The 14367-nt window shown below is 39.0% G+C and overlaps 1 protein-coding gene across 1 annotated transcript in view; it reads left to right on the top strand.

Annotated features, from left to right (window-relative positions):
- Nucleotides 1-4591: 4591 nt before the first annotated feature.
- Nucleotides 4592-14367, top strand: part of LOC122062514 — a 22650-nt gene continuing 12874 nt past the window's right edge. Inside the window, exons 1-7 of the mRNA XM_042626153.1 lie at nucleotides 4592-5040; nucleotides 5180-8396; nucleotides 8497-8690; nucleotides 8771-8842; nucleotides 8948-9100; nucleotides 9198-9361; nucleotides 9495-9642. Coding sequence (XP_042482087.1) covers nucleotides 5264-8396; nucleotides 8497-8690; nucleotides 8771-8842; nucleotides 8948-9100; nucleotides 9198-9361; nucleotides 9495-9642 — 3864 coding nt within the window. The 5' untranslated portion in view covers nucleotides 4592-5040; nucleotides 5180-5263. The remainder of the gene's footprint in view (nucleotides 5041-5179; nucleotides 8397-8496; nucleotides 8691-8770; nucleotides 8843-8947; nucleotides 9101-9197; nucleotides 9362-9494; nucleotides 9643-14367) is intronic.

Below are 14367 nucleotides of genomic sequence, written 5' to 3'. Positions count from 1 at the left end.
CAACTTTACAATGATCCAATACACCCTAACAAAGAGTGAAATTTGCAGATCGACACCAAATCAATCCATTTATGTAAAAGTTGCAGGCAGAGTAACAGTGATGAACACATTTGAACGAGCTTATGAAATTTGCAGATCGACACGAGCTTCACAGATTGAAAGCAATGAAATCAACTCATTTATTTAAAACTCACAAGTAGAAGCTCTACATTCCAACTCATTCATGAAGTATATTAGATAGCCACAATGAAGCATTGGGGTGGGAGATGAGATGGTAGAGAAGATTGCCTCAATCTTACCCTCTGGGCAAAGTGGAGGAGAAAGAACAGAGGATATGGGAAGGGGTAGGGGTGGGGGTGGGGGTGGGGGTGGGGGTGGGGTTGGGTGGAAGAATTGGTCATTAGAGAAGTTGAATATGGTTCTAGTCTTATAGAATTGGCTAATAAGAAATCTTGAACATACTAATTCAAATATGTGATATCCAAACTTAGTTTTATTAGACGTTGGATATATACCTCAACTGTAATTTCTCATAGGGAAAAGACTGGCATGGTTCCAGGGTGCCCCAACATGTGTCATCCTCTCTCCTTCCCCCTTTGGAAAAGACCTCATTGTCTACCTATGTCTAGACCTATGGATTGGTGTATGCCGCTAATTTATCGAAAGCTGACAGCATGCTCAACACTCTCCCTTTATCCTAATAATAATAAGGAAAGAAGAAGCATCCTTGGCACGCCCTCTAATCCCAAACACACTAGGCATGAAAAGAGCCTCCCCCCCCCCACACACACACACTCATGCGTTGAAGATACCTCCACCTATCCTCCTATTGGCCCATTCACTAGCTCAATAGTGACATGACCAGGAACTACTGTTCTATTGCCCTAATAATAATAATAATGATGATGATGATGATGATAACAATTTGATAAATCTATGTTTTTTTTTTTTGTCATTAGAAGTCAGCAAGTATATCATATGAAAGAAGAATGATACGTATAGTTTTAACGTATTCTTAGATAGTCAATAAAGACGTTCCTAATACTCCTTTATTGAAACATTGCCATCAACAGAGAGGAAGGGAATCACAACCTGAAATCTTGATTTGATCAAACATGCATAAATCTGTATCCATTCTATTATTGATTGGATTATTGTATAAAAGGAGATCGCTTTCTTCTTCTTCTTTTTGGGGATCGAAAGTTGACCACTCCATGTCAACCTTAATTGAATCAACCCCAATTAAAACCCAATCAATTAATTCCCCTACTCTGCCAACTTGAGCAATATATACATTGTATACATGTACTAGCAGCTTATAAGCTAAGCAGTGATTGCTGAGACCGTGATCAGTAATCTTACTTTGGAAATAGTGATTATATTCTTCATGTTACCTTAATTGTCGCTGTATGTGTTGGAATTGAAAAGAGTTGCATGTCTTTGCATGTGAGGCTGATTAAGGTAAACCCAAAATTTGTCCCTATATTATTTCTCTTTGTGGGAGTGCTTCCAACGCGCTTGACTCTACCAATTACATATTCTATAGATACACTTATTTAAGGTAGTGCCACTCCATATTCTATAGATACACTTACCTTTAATATATAATAAGGTAAGAGACCCCTAAATCAGCGTGAGGTCCAATGAAATTAAGCATAAGTACATCAACATGTATGAGATTTTTAATTTAACAAGAATAATATGATAATTTTACGTGGTCCTGTGTCTAGGTGCAGGGGCCATACGACCAAATAACAGTTTTTTTATCCTTAAGATTATTATGTATTCTATGAACATTAGCATCCACATGGGAATATATTATGTGTTTATAGTTTGTACAAAAAATAATAAAATATGTGCTTAAAGCTGTTTGCTAAATCCTTATAATGGTCCCACTTTTCTCTTAAGACTATAATAATTATAATATAATAAAATGGTTATCTACATCTTAAGATGGTCCCCAAATTAAAATTTAGTCCAACAACTTCACTACAAATTAATGTCTTGAGGCTAGCGTGCCTTTTTATATATTCAATAATCTTCTCACTTTAGGGAAGCTTTTTTCTACACACTTCTAATCTACTCTTGAATATATGTTGTGTGAAAAGGGTGTTGTTGCCTTCCATAAGAGAGGCCCTTTATCTCTTTTTGAAAACTAACTAATTAAACTCTCTCTCTCTCTCATATGTCGGTGTATAGTTAAGTGCTAGGTGTGTAGACATAATTCAAGGCACAAATATAATTCAAAGTGTCGACATCTTGAAGCCAAATCCCTTAGCTTGTTTCTTGATAACCCTTACCCTTTCCTTTTCATATAAAGCTCGTTTGAATTCTTAGTAAAGGACTCCAGAGCTTTGTTGAAAGTTTCAAAAAGATCAAAAAATACATATATTTATATTATAATATGATGACTAAAATAATGCTATATAACTAGTCTTTTGTGATCAATCATATTTAGAAATAAGGATAAATAATTTTAACACATAGTTGTTCAATAAACATGAAATAGTAGAAGGAAAGCAACCCCAACAAATAAGAACAGCTATGGTAATGAGGGAATCTGAATGGCACATCTTCCTATCTTGCAATTTCATCAAACATGTATTGGAAAAATGCTCTCTTTGGAATTAAAGTGTACTGAATTTCTCCTAGGCTTAAACATTATAGAGCTAACCAAGAATTTCATCACCAATCCATCCCTCACCATGGAAAAATGGAAAAATCTCAAATCTTAATATCAATCTCAATGACTATTTACTTCATATTGATCATATTATATAGATATGAAATAATATATAGGACACAACCCTTATGAATAGGAGTGATCACCAAGTTACAATTGAACTTGGGTGAGATATGGACTATAGATTACCCAACCAACATCTCTCAAGGTGGGAGATTCCCCTTGATTAATATTTTATTATTATTTTTCTGGTATATTGTTCTAACTTCTAAGTGGTTATTAGTTTAAAATATTTAGTTTTATTTTTATCAGTTTATTATTTTTAAGACTTCATTAAATAAAACCAAATTATTTGTTTTAATTTGAATTTGGTCGAATAATTCGTGAATAACTTGTTTAAGTTTAAAAGTCGTGATTTTATTTGAATTCTTGAGGAAAAATTGTATTCTGGTGGAATAATTTGTATTATTCAATTTGACTGAATAATTTACAAATTAATTGAAGAATTAAACAACTAAGAACCTAATCAAAGTGCATATATTTAAAAACCTAAATATATGAAACCCTTATTGCATGTTGAGATTATTTATTGTTTGTTGATTAATATATAGCATGTGTAGTATCATAAAGTATGCTGCAAATTATCTTAATTCCAACCTTAATTAATGATCTTGTTAAAAAAAAAAAAATTAATGATATTACATCCACTATATATTTGGCCGAAAATAAAGGTGACATAGTAATGTGGTGTATGGCTATATGCCATCGCCATATGAACTGACTTTTCGATATGAAATTCATACTTAAATACAGACCATGTGTTATTCCATTAAATATTTATGAGCTCTATGGAAGGTCTTACACACCTTCTTACTAAGGTTGTTAAAATCAAATCAAAATCATTTGCTAACGATACTGAGACTTTTACACTACAACTATGAAATCATTTAATTCATAATTTTATTTAGATTTTATAATTGAAGTTAAATGGTTTTATACTGAGTTGAACTGTGTAAATAAGTCGACTGAATATGATAATAAGTTAAGTCTTTTTTTTTTTTTTTTTTGGTAGCGTAGTAAGTTAAGTCACTCAATGTGGATGAAGTTTACACTCATTTCAATCCCAAAAATTAAATATATATTAAATAATTAATAATATAAAACATGGGTAAAGGCTGCATATGCTGCCAATATACCTAGATATGGGTCTATCTCTCTCCTTCTCCCCTTCAAAAAGTCCTCTATACCCATCCCATTAGATGAGCTGCTAGCTTTAGGAAAACCGACGACATACCTAATCTCCTCTCATAAAACATATAACAATTCAACTCAATTCAATGCTAAGTTTACATCCATTTCAATAAAAATTAAAAGATAAAGAAACCGTTTAAGTAACCAAAAAAAAAAAAAAAAAAAGAAAAAAAAAACCTAATTAAACTGTGGGAAAAGAAAAATGTTCTCAGGTCACACAACCCCTGCACAATTCGGGGGCGTACATGGGAATAAACATGGGTGGGTTTTTTAGGTACACAAGGGTAGAGGTATCATTTTCCCGTCTTCTGTATCTAGGTATGGGCATCACACGATGAGAGAGTGTTCATTGCCCCTAAAATTTTTTATAAATAGTTTCGATTCACTATTTAAAACTATTTATTAAATCATTGGATTTTGGTTTCACCTAAAAAACTTGCACATAATCAAATCAAACCGAATCGAACCAAACCGAAGATTTTAACATCCTCAGGCCTCACCTTTTACCATTGTATAAAGGGAATCATCAAAAGAGAGGGAATTGAGAAATTGAGTCTTCTAATTTTACAAGAAAGTCCTCAAAAGTTCATAGAGTTTCAGAATCCACCTCCCACCATCCCTACCTTCCCCATCTTCCTTTCATACTCTGTGGGACTAATTTGGCACACGAAGGAGGCCCAGATGGTCTCTGCATGGAACTCCACGTGCCCTTCGTATTTTCCTTCCTCGACTCTCTTAAGAGCTAAGGAAACAAAATCAATAACAAAGCACAGATAGACTTCTTCCAGTTCACAGTGAAGCTGAGCTCTCCCTCGATCTTCAACTATTCTTCACCTTTCAATTCTAATATCTAAATAAACATATCAGAAATGCTTAGCTTAAATAAAGAAGAACAGCAGTAGAGGAAGATAAAGAAATACAGATAAGCAGAGCCCGTCGAGTGGAGGAGCGAAGGAACGAGGAAGAGAGAGAGGAAAGGAATCGTCACTCTCATCAAAATCTCTGGATCACGCTCTTTTCGGAGCTGTCGTTGCCACCTTCTTGTGCTGTTGATACCTCATCGACCCTCTTCTTCGTCTCTTCTTCCTCCTCCTCATCTTAATCGGGTACTGACACTCTAATATTATTCATTACTTGATTCCATATTCCCATCTGGTTTGATTTCGTTTTTTTTTTAACACCAGTGGGGGTTTTTTTTTATTAACTGTAATTAGTAATGGATGTTGAGGCTCTGTTTTGGTGCAGCTTGAACGCACAAAAACCCAAGCCCTAGATTTCGTTTTTCATTGATTCGTATTTTCGTTTCAATCTCTGCCGCCATTTCTCCCAATGGCAATTGATCAGAACTCAATACCCAAAGATCTTCGACCATTGAACGTAGCTCGAACCATTGCCGAAGAGCCTCGCATTGCCGCCAATGCTACTGCTGCTGTGAGGAACCTAGAGGGGTTTTTCCCACCGAATCCGGTTGGTGAGGTCATTAGCCCGAGGTCGAGACCGGCTTACTATCCTGCAGTGACGGTTTCTGATGCTGGATTTGTAGGATTAGGGTTTGGGAATCCTCCCATGGCTTGGTTCCCTTGCCCACCAACTGCTCCACTTGGCTCTGGTTGTGGCGGTGCTGTTGCTGCTGGGTTTCCTGAAGTTCCCAGTTATGGGAACCGAATTGGGAGCAATGCGGTCGATCAGGGGACCGATGAGGGTGGCGAGGATTCGGTTTCGGCGAAAAAAATCAAGCTTCTGTGTAGTTTTGGAGGTAAGATTCTCCCGAGACCCAGTGACGGGGCCTTGAGGTATGTTGGAGGGCAGACGCGGATAATTGGAGTGAGGAGAGATGTCAATTTCAATGACTTGTTGCAGAAGATGATGGATATCTCTGCGCAGCCTGTGGTAGTCAAATACCAACTCCCTGACGAGGATCTTGATGCCCTTGTCTCGGTTTCCTGTCAAGAAGATCTTGAGAACATGATGGAAGAGTACGAGAAGCTGGTGGAGAGCTCTTCTGAGGGTTCAGCCAAGCTTCGGGTGTTCTTGTTCTCAGCTTCTGAAATCGACCCACCTGGGCTCCTTCAGTTTGATGATTTACAGGATAATGGGCAGAAATATGTGGATGCTGTAAATGGAATTCCGGAAACTGTTGGTGGTGGTCTCACGAGGAAGGAGAGTATAGCAAGTGCAGCATCAACGCAGAACTCAGATAGCCTTGTAAGTGGTGTTGATGGCGTCGATAGCTCAGGTCCTGGTCAAGGTGATGGTTCTCCTAGAGTAACAGCCCCTGGTGGTGCTGCTGTTTCTGCTTCTCATGATGCTGCCTCTAGATTGGTCTATGTGGATGCCAACCCTGTAATGTATGCTGATGCTCCGGCTGTGCCAATGGGTACTCCGGCGACGGTCTTGGCAACTCCGCCGCAGATGCCTTCTTCCCGACCAGAGAATGAGATAGAGAGGACATTGCCTGCAATGGTACAAACACAGCCCCCATTGGGTTTTGAATTGCATAAACCTTCTGCAATGGAGTTTCCATCTGCTGCAGCTTACATGCAGGGTTATGTAGATCCCCACTTTTCTTCTCAAATTGGGTATGTAAATCCTCAGCTGATGGGTATTTCACCAGGATCCATGTACTGGCATGCTGATCACACGCAACAGTTGCCTCATCAGTTTGTATCTGCTATGCACATGACAATGGCTGCCCCATCTCCTCACTTGGGCATTAAACCAAATGGAGTTCAGGCTGTTCAGCAATTCATGAATCCTCAACAAGTCCGAATGGATTCATATACTGAAGATAGTGCATATGGGCAAAGGGTAGTTCAAAGTCCTGGTGACCAGAACTTTTCAGCTTATCAAACCCAGCCACCACCTTCCCAGGCACCTGCAGCAGCTCAGACAAGAGGGTATAGTTGGCATCAGGTACAGCCACCAGAGCATGTAGTCTCTTATGGAGGTTGGGTACCTCAGCAGCAGGGAATGTTCCCAGACAAAATTCAGAGAATGGATGACTGTTACATGTGTCAGAAAGCTTTGCCACATGTGCATTCTGATACTTTGTTGCAGTACCGAGGAGAGAGCAGTGCAAGTACCGTTTCTGATACAAATCTGGCTTTCCATAGTCTCAATACAGAAGAAAATATGAGAGCCCGACCAGCAAACAGAGTAGCAGTGACTGGAACTTTGGTGGATGGCTCAGTTGAACACCAAGGAAGTGGGAATATACCCCGGGCGGTTGGTCAAATAGATGCTGATGTTGCTGCCCCTCAGTATGGGATACTTGGATTCCCACCGAATCTGGAGGTGCAACATGACAATGAGAGAGTTCTAAATCTAGACAGACATGGTCATCCAAGGATGTTTTCCTCGGGTTTGATGAGGGTGGCAGGTGATGCACAGTCTTATGGTGCATTCATGGGCAACATCCCCCAGAGCCAGCAAGAAGATGCTATGCAGGAGCCCTTTGTGCCACTCCAATACCAGGCTAAACAGGAGGCTTTCATGAACAGACCAGTCGTTAATGATAATCCTCCTGTGAGAGTTGTACCTTTCCAAACTTCTGAAACCTTGGTTAATGAATCTTCTACAGAGTATTCTGGTAAGATTCCTGGCTATGTTAAGAAAGATGTCTCTGATTCTTCCACTTCATATGACCATCTTAGAGCAATTGATGGAAGGATGGAAGCGCTCCAAATAAATTCTCCTGATGGTTCTGGTAGTAGTGAGCAGTTTAGATCACCTGTCAATAAACCTAAGAAGGATGAGTCTCCGGATAACGGAACACAAATGGCGGAGCAGGAAATGTTTCAGGTTAATTCCTTCATCCAGCCTGGGATTTTTCCTGATGGAAATCACCTAAATCCAATTGGGGTTGTAACCCCTAACGAGGTTATTCACTTGCATAATATTCAACCTGTAGAGAGCAGTCAATTAGCAAAAGCACCTGTTTTGGAAAACTCAGGACAGTATCCGCATCTAAAGATGGGACATCCACAGTTAGCTCCTGATGAAAAATGGCATAGTAAAGCAGCATTTTCAGGGGTTGATTCAGCCTATGCCACTGATCGGATATCCCAACCAATCGGTGAATGGAAGGATGCTGTATTACAGTCAAGGGTGGTTCCTAATGATGTGGGATCCATTGCTGTTGCTGCAGCTGGTACTTTCCCAACTTCTATACCTCTTCAGTCTGCAGTGATTGCAGATAACTGGGATCCTGCTCCATCAAGCTCGCTTTTCAGCAACCAAGATCCTTGGAATTTGAAACATGACTCCCATTTCCCACCTCCGAAGCCTAGCAAGGTTCCAACGAGCAGGGAACCCTTTTCTACGAGGGACTTGCCAGTTGAGAATCCTTCAGGTAATAATGGGGAATCAAGTGCAAAAATGAGACTGGAAGAAGGAATTCTCAACCAGTCATCAGGCAACCTTAAGAAGGATTTAAGTTCAGAAAACCTTCGGCTTTTGAAAGGTTAGATGTTTCAAAAATGGATTTATACTATCAAATATTGTAGTATGAATTCTCAAGGTTTCTGATTAGGATATTCATTACTTTGTCCTTCATCTTATAGGCACAGTAGAGGAACAGATCAAGCAAGATCTTCAGGCTGTTGCAGAAGGTGTGGCAGCTTCTGTTCTTCAGTCATCTACACATTCTAATCCTGACTTATCCATTCAGGAGAATAACAAGGTCCAAGCTGAATCCAACCGAGGCAGAGAACTTCCTGATGTTGACGCAGAAGCACAAAGTAGAGCCAAAGTTGAGGTGCTTAAGCTGTCTGGTGTTTATTGCATTTCTTTATATTGTCTTACAATGAACTCACTAGTCCAATGGAACTAATTCAGGATATTAAGCCCAAGCTATCAGATAAGACCGGTCCTCTTTTACCGATTTCAGATGGCATTGGTCGCTTGCAGGTTGGGTATTTGGTTCTTCATGATTTTGTTGTTTGGATGTATGTGCTATTTGTTTTTCCTATTAATTATCTTCTTCTTCTTCTTCTTCTTCTTTTTAATTGGCAGATAATCAAGAATAGTGATCTTGAAGAGTTGCGGGAACTGGGTTCTGGAACTTTTGGTACTGTGTATCACGGAAAATGGAGGGGTACTGATGTTGCAATCAAACGGATCAATGATAGGTGCTTTTCTGGGAAACCATCGGAGCAGGAACGCATGGTATGAATCTTTGTCACTGTTGAGTATCTATGAACTTGTTGTCATTGTTCAAGTTTTTCGCTCAATTTTTCTCAATATTTGGTTTCTGTTTCTTCAGAGAGATGACTTTTGGAATGAGGCAATCAAGCTTGCAGACTTGCACCATCCTAATGTGGTAGCTTTTTATGGTGTTGTCCTGGATGGCCCTGGGGGTTGTGTGGCTACAGTAACTGAATACATGGTCAATGGATCACTTAGAAATGCTTTACAAAAGAATGACAAGTAATTATTTTTCTCTTTCCCTTCTATTGGTTTTTATATTCAATTTTTTCTGTTCCATAGTTATCTGATGCGACTCTGGCATGCAAATTTTAAGGTAGAAGTCTTATGGTGAAGGAATCTTAACTGTTATCAGGATACTTGATAAGCGTAAGCGCATCTTGATTGCAATGGATGTGGCATTTGGGATGGAATACTTGCACGGAAAGAATATAGTACACTTTGACTTAAAAAGTGACAACCTACTTGTCAATCTTCGAGATCCTCAACGACCAATATGCAAGGTAAATTGAGGAATTGAGATTCAATGCTATCTTGGTTTGAATACTTTGGTATGGTTCACATGCTTTGATAATTTGTTCATTTTAATTGTGTGTAGTGATACTCTTTTAGTGCATTATGGTTAATGAGCATGTGCTGTTGATATGATTAGATTTTCTTCCACAGTGAGGATATAAAGACAATTTTCATGAAGCAAATGCCATGGAAGGACTAGATAGGAGGCTAATATGCTGATAGATATTGGTATTGTAATACAAGGCTGCTATTTTTTTTTTTTGTCTTGTGACCTGCTGACAGGTGAACTGAGCAGCCCTTAGATCTAGGAGATCGAGTGTTGCTGATAGAAACATGCTGTAGAAGAGTAGGTTGTTGTGGTAGTAAATTTTATTTGAAGGAAGTTAATATTGCCTTAAAAGGAATGGAGTTCTATTTTCCCCCCCTGTTTATGCTAAGTTTGAGACTCGTAGCAAATGTTGTAGAATGGTCTTATCTTATGAATGGGGTGGAAAGCCTTTGGAGTATATGGGGTCGCTTGGTTAATGACGTTATTTAACAAGATTATGAACACAAGGAGGATCCCAAATGATTGGAGGAGAAGCATTGTTGTCCCGGTCTTCCAAAATAAAGAGGATATTCAGAGCCGCAATAACTATAGAAGCGGAAAATTAATGAGTACCATGAAACTGTAGGCTTGGAGAGCCAATCTGGTTTTATGCTTGGTAGATCCACAACAGAGGCTATTTACCTTCTAAGGAGGCTCATGGAAAGTTATAGAGCCCACAAGAAGGATCTCCGCATGGTCTTTGTTGACCTTAAAAAAGCATATGACAGAGTCCCTAGAGATTTAACCCTACATATCCTAACTAAGAGAGGGGTGCCAAGTACATATGTGGATATAATTAAGGATATGTATGAGGGCATGGTGACTAGTGTGAGATTTTCGCCGATGACATTGTTCTAGTGGATGAGACTAAAGCAGGGATTAACACTAAGCTGGAGCTATGGAGATTAACCTTAGAAACAAGAGGTTTTAAAATTAGTAGATCAAAGATGGAATATATGATGTGTAACTTCAGTGACTCTGTGAAGGATAATGAAATGGTGAAGATTGAAGAGAGGGAGATTCTGCAAAAGGACTATTTTAGATATCTTGAGTTGATCATAAATAAAGAAGGCAACATAGAAAATGATGTCTTTCAAAGAATTAAAGTGGGATGGAAGTGAAGAGGTGCATCCGGAGTGTTGTGTGACCGATGTATCCCTTTAAAGCTTAAGGAAAAATTCTATAGGATTGTTGTGCGTCTAGCCATGATGTACGGAGCGGAATGTTGGGCAGTTAAGAAGTGTCATATAGAGACGATGTGTGTGACAAAGATGAGGATGTTAAGATGGATTTGCGACTAAACTAGGAAGGATAAAGTAAGGAATGAGCTTATTAGAGCAGATTTGGGAGTTTCCCCGATCAACGACTAGCTCCGAGAAAGCCGTTTGAGGTGGTATGGTCATTTTCAACAGAGGCCTAGTGACGCCCCAGTAAGGAGTGATAGGATTCAGATTGAAGGGGCTACAAGAACTAGGGGCAAGCCTAAAATGACCATAGGAGAAGTTATGAGGAATGACATGCGCGGTTTAGGCCTTGTACAGAGTAGGATCTCGGATAGAGCCTTTTGGAGAGCACGGATCCATGTGGCCGACCCTCTTTAGCTGAGATTCTTCTGTCTTGATGGGCTTTGTTCTCTTTCCTCTTACTTTGCTACTCTCATATTTCACCTCTCACTTTTCATATTGCTTTTTTCGTTGTTCATCTATCAGGTCCCATTATTAATATGTTTGGATCCATGTAGCCGACCTCATTTAGTTGGGATAAGGCTTAGTTTGTTGTTGTCGTTGTATTGATGTAATGAGCATTTTTTATAAGCCTATATTTGGGGTCTTAATTCTTTACATGGGATTAAGTATATAGATTATAAATCCCATGTGTTGTTAAGTAGGTCCAAAAGAAGTCCTTATTAGTTTATTATTTTATGTTTTATTATTAGTCAGCGGTTTAAATAGTGTTATAATCCTGTATGAATTTATGAAATTTTGGAATAGAAAATTAGTTTGATTTAGTCTTTTTCTTGTGGCTCAATTACTAGCAGTGTCTTTTCTTCTATCTTAAAAGAAAAACCCACCACTAGCAGATCCTCTGATCAATCTGCATTACACATTCCGAGAATTGCCTGAAGTAGTGTTGGTTTGGGGGAGGAGATCCACTTTTCTGTCATTTTTCATGGTTAAAATAGATGCCTCAGTAGGTTCCAAGTCTGGGTTGTAATCCCAAACTTGTTTAGAAGTTGCTCAACATAAATTTATTGACAGTATCATTTCCATTGAAAGAAATGTAAGATGAATACTTTCCTTAAAGGGACATGTTTTGAAGGATTATAGTGGTTGAAAGTTAATTACAACAAAGAAAGGATGCTTGATGTAAATTGACGTAAAAAGTAGGATCCTATCCCATTGAATCGATTATGTCAACGAGTATGTTTGATGGGTGTAGCAAAACTTATGGCAAGTTGCCAAGTTGGCCTTAGTATCACCATAGTTTATCTCTAGGTGCAAATCCTAGATTTAAGGAATTCTGGATCCATTTGGCTTGTTATTGAGAACTTGCAAATAGATCTGCTTCTTATAAGAAAATTTGCATATCCTTGAGTTGAGGATTAATATAGTTAAAATGAGCCATTAATTGTAGTCTATTGTTATTCTGTTTACTGACCTCCAATAAGGGGTGATCAGTAGTATTGACTGAATTTGGAGGAACTCCTTTTTGGATTTGGAGAAGTTAAAATTATCTCCTTATAATCTAAAGGAGGCGTGGAAGAAATGGAAAGTTGTTTTTAAGGAAAGATGTTTCTCTTCTTGGTTAATGGTTATGAAGACTCCATAACAAACCTCAGTTCTTAGAGTAGTTAAATCAATTGGATGGAAGGTTATAGTGATCTATCTGGGTGCATTTTCTTTATGCGACTGACAGTTGATGAGTTCCTGAATAGGGTTGAGCCTGAGGCTGAACTTGATGTAGTTCAAGAATTTCTGATGGGCTGGCCCAAGTTGCCCTTCTGGTTATAGATAGAGTTACGGGGTTAAGTGATCAGTCAAATAATGGACCTAGAGCAAGAATTTTCCAATTTGGGAGATCTAAAGCAAGTATTTCCTAGCTTATTTCTTATTGCACTAAATGCAAACTTGCTAGTCCTTTTGGGGGACGGGGGTAGAGAGAAGTTTCAGGGGTAGAAAATCTTAAACAAGAGTTTTTTATATCCTTTCTAATTGGATGAGACATGTTAGCACATTCCCCTAAAAAAGCAATAAGGAGGAAAGGAAGGAGAAGACTGTTAAAATAGAGCAGCCCTTAATAGTGCACTGGCTGTTATAGGAGTGACCAGAAATTGGGTATGAGTAGAACGAAATTACTGTCAAGAAGAGTACTAGACAGAGTAATGCAGGAGTAGATTCAAGAACTTACCCCCGCAAGCACAACCCCAATTAGTATCACTGTAATAGACCTTAGAACAGCAGCCTTGAAGAACACTCACAGGAGTAATTTATCCCACAAAGCAAACAAGTAATTCAACCAAAAAAAACCAGAAAAGTGACCAAAACAGAGGAGAGAGAAAAGGACCTGCGCAGGGTCCAAGAGTGGGACCTGCAGCTGGCTGGTCTGGGCTCAGATGGAGCTGATCTTTTCTGGTCGATTGTAGGCTCAGATGTGAGGAACAAAACCCCCAAATATTAGCAGATTCTGATGGCTGGTTGCAGAGTTCTGAAGGTTCTTGATTTCTGACATAGGAGAGAGAAAATCAAGAATTGCAGTAAAAAACCAGAAGTGAACAGCTGTCAACAGAGATCGAGTGGCCCCCTTGAAGAGTTGAACCAGTCCTTAAAAGGCCCTGCAGATCAGACCTCAGAATTGGCCAAAAGAAGAGATCGATTGGCCCCCAAGATTAGGTCTTAATTTTGAAATCGAACCCTGCTGTAAGAGAAACAGAAAACAGAAAAATCATTGCAGAAATTAAGGAAAGAAGTAGGAGATTGTGGGGGAGGAGTGGCTGTCTCGGCCAGGGCTTCTCACCCACAACTATCTCAGTTGTTTTAACATAATGACTGCAATTTTCTTTATTCAAATCTGAAAATATGAGTACATAGACTCCTCTATTTATAGAGGGCAGAATAGCAATCAAACTACTACTAGGATCTAGTTTCCAAATAGGGACACTCCTACTACAACTAGGAATTCAAAATTGGACTAGGAATAATAAACCTATGTGGAAAACAAATAGAGTCCTAAGACAATTTGGACTTGACATACCGCTTACTCAACTTGATGGGCCCAATAGGCCCACTAATTAATTAAAAACAACTACTAATTATTCCCCTAGCCGATGGGCCCAATTGGCCCTTATTTGTACTTACCCACTTAGGTGGACTAAGTAGGGGTTCAGATGGCTTCTTGGCTGGACCCTAGCCACTCAGGTGGACTAAGGCTGGACCTTTCTTCCTCTCATATTTTCTTTCATAATGTGCATCTACATCACAGAGAGGAAAATGACGAGGGGAGGAATGAACATAAGAGAAAATCACACAAATGTAGCAGGGCCGAGTTTTTGCTGATATTGCTTGAATATGAGTGTGAGCGCCTAATTGTTACTCTTAAGGAAGAAACTAGTGTGTGTGTGTGTGTG

The sequence above is a fragment of the Macadamia integrifolia genome, unplaced genomic scaffold, assembly GCF_013358625.1.
Source record: "Macadamia integrifolia cultivar HAES 741 unplaced genomic scaffold, SCU_Mint_v3 scaffold1058, whole genome shotgun sequence".
Classification (NCBI taxonomy): Eukaryota; Viridiplantae; Streptophyta; class Magnoliopsida; order Proteales; family Proteaceae; genus Macadamia; species Macadamia integrifolia.
The sequence above is the reverse complement of the archived record's forward strand: the minus strand, read 5'-3'. Positions and strand labels throughout refer to the sequence as shown.